This window comes from Euprymna scolopes, chromosome 17 (genome assembly GCF_053919585.1).
Source record: "Euprymna scolopes isolate OS-2025 chromosome 17, ASM5391958v1, whole genome shotgun sequence".
Taxonomy (NCBI): domain Eukaryota; kingdom Metazoa; phylum Mollusca; class Cephalopoda; order Sepiida; family Sepiolidae; genus Euprymna; species Euprymna scolopes.
In genome coordinates this window covers 64,549,699-64,555,698 of record NC_136498.1, presented here as the reverse complement: position 1 = coordinate 64,555,698, position 6,000 = coordinate 64,549,699, and the positions used below count along the sequence as shown (strand labels likewise).

At 35.5% G+C, this 6,000-nt stretch overlaps 1 protein-coding gene across 1 annotated transcript in view; it reads right to left on the bottom strand.

Annotated features, from left to right (window-relative positions):
- Positions 1 to 4,865: 4,865 nt before the first annotated feature.
- LOC145296761 (TLC domain-containing protein 4-B-like) overlaps positions 4,866 to 6,000 on the bottom strand; it is a 147,275-nt gene continuing 146,140 nt past the window's right edge. The window contains exon 7 of the mRNA XM_080142812.1: positions 4,866 to 5,211. Coding sequence (XP_079998938.1) covers positions 4,905 to 5,211 — 307 coding nt within the window. The 3' untranslated portion in view covers positions 4,866 to 4,904. The remainder of the gene's footprint in view (positions 5,212 to 6,000) is intronic.

The following is a 6,000-nucleotide window of genomic DNA, read 5'->3' as shown; positions in this document are numbered from 1 at the left end:
CGAGCAACCAAGCTGCTAGCATCACTGAAGGACAATCCATATTCTGAAAGATTGAGAACTCTGAGACTGCCCACTCTTGAGCATCGGAGAAATCGTGGTGACATGATCGATCTCTACAAGTACATCCATGGGATCTATGATACAAGAAAGCCGTTTTTTCAGATCGCCAAAAACAGCGCAACCAGGGGGAACAGTCTCAAAATCATAAAAAACACTGTAGGCTAGATGTCCGCAAAGGGACCTTCTCACAGACGGTTGTCAACACATGGAATGATCTCCCAGATGCAGTTGTACAAGCACAAACGGTAAACGCATTCAAAAGCAGACTTGACGCCCATTGGAGATTGCTGCCGAGTTTATATTGTCCATCCTCCTAAATGGAAGTGCAAATTCCTGGGTTTCCATGCCACGCATGCCACAAGTTATCTAGGAAAGTTTCCCTTTGGAACGATGAACAGGTCAAAAACCTGGACCTCAAACATCTATATGTCAAAGTCAAAGTCAAAGTTAATAATTTTAAGTATTCTGTGGGTTTTTTTCTTTCAAAAAATCGTTTCAAAATTTAATAATACAATTATCAGAACTTTATGTGCGTTTTGACTAACTTGAAGAATTAGATGGAGTTATCTCTCCTGGCGCCCTCCTTTTCGTAGCAGGAATTGCCAACATGGCTCCATCGCGATCATTGTCACTAAAATTTGATTTTTTTCCTATAAAAAAAAAACAAAAAAACTACTCGATGAAATTAAGCAATATTTTTTATAACTCCATTCCGTACAGGCACGTACACTCTAAAGATTTTTCTTCATGTTCGTTTGTTTAATATTTTTTGCTAAACTGTATAAGCACTTGAGGCCCTTCTAGATTAAAGTAGTTGTTATTTCTGTCCACTCCCCAAAGTACCCTTTTGGGGGAGGAGCTGGATTTTCTCCACATTAAAAAACGAGCTTGAGTGTTACTCTGCCCTTGTGGGGAATCAAATAAATGGTGACTCGTTTACAACAATCGCTGTAGCAGGCCTCTGTTCACTCCAGAGAGACAATGGATACCTTCTGTAAAGGTGCCTGTATGAGGAGTCAATTGTGAAGCAAGGGTTGCGCATTCAATAATTGCATCCCCCCTCTTCAACCAGTACCGGTAGATTCCAGTGACAAGGAGAAATCCAAGACGACAGGAAACACTGCCGGCATAAGCAGAGAGCTCTCCCACATACATCACCTAGTATTCGTAATGGACATTAAATAACCTAAGACTGATTTATACAATAACAATACTAACAATCCATCCAACAAGTAGTGGTGGTAGTCGTAGTAGTAGTAATAGTAGTAGTAGTAGTAGTAGTGGTAGTGGTGGTGCTAGTAGTACTATTACTAATAGTATTGGTGGTAGTAATGTTATAAATGGCAGTAGTATCAGTTTTGCCCGTGGTAGTAGTAGCAGTCATGTTAGTAGTTGTAGTAGCAGTAATAGTTGCGGTTTTGGTGATGATGGTAGCAGTATGATTGATTTTGGCCATAGCTGCAACAGTTGTAGTAGTAGCAATAGTAGTAGTACATAATGAAAAAGATTGTGTTTCTTTTTTCTTTTTCTTTTTTTTTTTTTTTTTTTTTGAACAGTATATCAACCCCCCGGTTATTTAATGCCGAAAATCGATGCCTATTTAAAAGGTTCGCTTAAAACGGTCCATTAAAGACGAGCTGGTGTTTTACCAATTGTCTGGATGAAATTGCGGGTTCATAACTTTTGTCAAGGGTTGTTGGTGCGTCAATTTTGCGGAAGTGATACAATTTGATGATTCGAACTCGGACTGCCGAGCAGGTAGTGCACGTCGGCGGCCACCATTTTGCCGGTATATATTCATCAAACGTCAAAAAGGAACAGGAAGAATTAAAACATGAAGTTGCGCCAAGTAGAGAGAGAGAGAGAGAGAGAGAGAGAGAGAGAGAGAGAGAGAGAGAGAGATGAAGAGGGGGGGAGGGAAGAGAGTAATAGAGCATATAGATATAGGTATATGTCAAACATAATATATTTAAAAAATGCATTTTTTCAGTAGGAAGAGATTTTAGGATATCTGTTTAAATAGTGCTCAATATGTTAGTAGAGCTTTAGAAGGACATGACTAAACATATATGGCAAACGTATACAAAAATGCAATACCTGTTTGTGTATCCATTCACCATATAACACACACACACACACACACACACACACACATATATATATATATGTATATAGGATGGACTCTCCCGTCGATTTCGACGTATGAGCTTCCGCCACAACAACTAAGTTGCTCAGAAATCCACACAGCTGATTATACGGCACAATCACGTTGACACGCCGGTCCTCGCCAGATCACTGAAGTTAAGCAACGTTGAGCCTGGCCAGTACCAGATAGATGACCATTTGGGAAGACTAGATGCTGTATGTACCACGGCGAGTCGTAGAAATTTCCAGGTTGGTATCTGGGGGCGCATTCATTCACTGGAAGAAATGCACCCCCAGTCTTCGTTAAAACATGCATCTAGGAGAGAGTAACTCTAGTGTAAAAACCTGCGGTCTACTGTAAACTCTGACCTGTAGCAGTCATCTGCACCGACAAAGGTTAGCAGTAATATCAAAAAGTGTGGAGGGTTCTATACAAAGCCTTCACCCATATATATATATATATATATATATATATATATATATATATATATATATATATATATATATATATATATATATATATATATTGTATTGGTAGTAATTATTAAGTGTGTCTACCAAAAGAGTGCTCAATGTTTAGACAGGGCCAAAATAAGTTAATTTAGTATACAACCAAATGGCTACATATAGGCATACATGTTTCAGCGAAAACCCGGTAAGATTTTTTTTTAAATCTGGGGTTCCTATTCTACACAACTTACCTACTGAACTAGGAATTTACTAATAATATTGAAACTCTACCTGAAACTCATTACGCACTATAAATAAAATAAAATAAAATAAAATAATTAATAAATTAATATAATTAACATAATGGATGATCACATTTTAATGTATATACTTTCTCTTTAGGCCCTGTCCCCCCACCTTTACACGTAAATACGATGTAGTACTAGTTATAAATTGGAAATGTTTGAGTTGAAACAGCCAGAGATATGTCTTTGGCCTGACGAAGCGATTCCCTTACCGGGTTTTCGCTGAAACATGTATGCCTATATGTAGCCATTTGGTTGTATACTAAATTAACTTATATATATATATATATATATATATATATATATATATATATATATATATATATATATATATATATATATATATATATATAGTAAAATAGCATACTATTTAATACCATGTAAAACTTAGTTATTCAAAGACGCATTCCACATTTCTTTCAAAAACGTTTTCTTTACAGACCAGTGTTTCTTCCCATTTAAAGAATGTGCATTTCTTTAATGATATACCAAATATCACTGTTATTCACATCGAGGCTTCATCGGTGTATAAATTTTCACAGGCTGAAAAATTAAACATGAAATGTAAATAAGTATAAATTAAATGGATGTTGGGTACGCTTCAATTTTGAAGCATTACTGAGGATTTTTATACCCTGATGAAGCCTCCTCGTGAATAGCCGTGATATTTTGCATATCATGAAAACGTATATTCTTGAGATATCAGCAAATAAATGTGAATTTGATTGTAACAGAATATTTTTCTGAACAGTTGAAGCTTACATAATGTTTAATTAAGAGCTCTAGTCGTATACTATTGAGCTAAATAAAACATTTTATTATCTTTATATATATATATATATATATATATATATATATATATATATATATATATATATATATATATATATATATATAGTAAGTTATAAAAATATATGTGGCAAATATGTGGCAATTAAGCTACACAAAATATTCCGCGTTCCATTCTCGTGAGAATTCGCCAGGCTTATGAATTAAGGCTGACGAATTCTCACGAGAATAAAACGCGGAATATTCTGTGTAGCTTAATTGCCATATATATTTTCATAACTTACTACCTAACTCTACCTATGTATTGAGCACTATTGAAGTAAATACTGTAAAATTTACTCATAAAATTATATCTTCGTATATTAATTTATGGGATTAAATGAAGTAATCATATGTGTGTGTGTGTGTGTGTGTGTGTGTGTGCGTGTGTGCGTGTGTGGTTTTATTTTTTTGGTAAACAAATAAGTCATTTGAAATGACATAGTTACAACAATAACAAAGCTACTGTTTCGGTCAAATGATGAAACCTAAAATTCTGATTCCATGGAGAAAAAAAATATTAGTTCTTAGATTTTAAGAACATATCCATGAAATCGTAAGTTTAGGTTACCTGATGAAGGTCATCATTTGTACCGAAACAGTAGCTTTGTTATTGTCGTAACTATGTGACTTGTTTACCTTAATTAAAATAAATACAAATCTTGCTCTTTTATTGAGCACTTACATTCAATGTTTTATTATTTTTTTTTAATAACTATATATATATATATATATATATATATATATATATATATAGAGAGAGAGAGAGAGAGAGAGAGAGAGAGAGAGAGAAAGAGAGAGAGAGGAGAATGGGGAGAGAAGAGAAGAAAGGAGAATGAAAGAAAGTAGGAATAAGGGAACATAATAAAAGAGAGATAACGAGAAAATGAGTATATTTTTCCTAATGATAAAACAAAAAAGTGGGAAATAAATAGAAAGAGGTCAACAGTTAGCAGAGGGAGAGAACGAGATAGATAGATTGATATATAATGAGAGAAAGATAAAGAGAGAGAGAGAGGTGGGTGAAAGGAATATAGAGAAGGAGATGTTTTTTTTTACGGTGTAGTTTTTAACTGCTTTTTCTTTTTTTCTTTTATTAGTGTTGCCATTGGCGTTTTAGTCCTCTTTGAGCGGAATGTCATTTTCTTTGTTGATGAGGTAGGACACTACTTTGTATACGCCGTGCATCATCCGGTAAAACCAGAAGAAATTTATGATGTCGAGCATGGCGCAGGTGCCGACCAGTACATACTGCATGTGACCGAGCCTCGTGAAAGGTTCCGTGTTGTAGACGGTGTAGACCATGTACCAATAGTAAGGCATGCAGGCGAGCCGGGTCAGAAAGAAGACCACCGTCATAATGATACCGTTTATGATAAAGAATTTGTTGTCCTTTTTGTAGCCAAGAGTACTGAAGAACCACCTGCAAAAAGAAAGGAAAACGAGTGCATTTATTGATTTGGCACGCGGCATATCAACATCATTTTGGTCGTTTTATGCCGAGACATGAAACAGATTTAACGAAAACAAATACAAGTCGTTAAAACACTTATTTTTCTATTTAAAAGATTTTTTTTCTACAATGATTTCTTTATTTTCGGCCTAGAAAAATAACATTTATTTGCCAGTTTTCACGTCATAAGTAAAAACAGGATTAAGAGTTCAAAGTAGTTTGCTTGAAGCATTGTTTAATATGTATATAATAAGAAATTTAGATTTATAGAAAGTAGAACAACCCTGAGATGCAGCAGATAAACGCAAGCACAGAAAGGACAGATTATCAGCCAGACATACCCACCTCCACCCCACCACCACTACCTTTATCTGCCCAAATTGCACAAGAAAAATTGGGTCTAGGATTGGGCTCTATGCTCACCTGAGGACCCACAGAAGCCACAACGGAGGACAGTCTTACTCGGACACGAGTGACCGCCGATGATGATGAATAAGAAATTTAGATTTATAGAAAGTAGAACAACCCTGAGATGCAGCAGATAAACGCAAACTTAAGTAACTTAAAATATAATGGTGGAACCAGCTATGCACTGATTGCATAAAATATAATGGTGGAACCAGCTATGCACTGATTGTGTGCGTATATGTACGATTAAATGATTGCCACGTTTTGTCAGACGAGTGCCACTCCCTCAGACACTTAAATTCCATGAGCCCAAAAGTGACTTCCATCGCCACAGAACTATTTTAATAGACA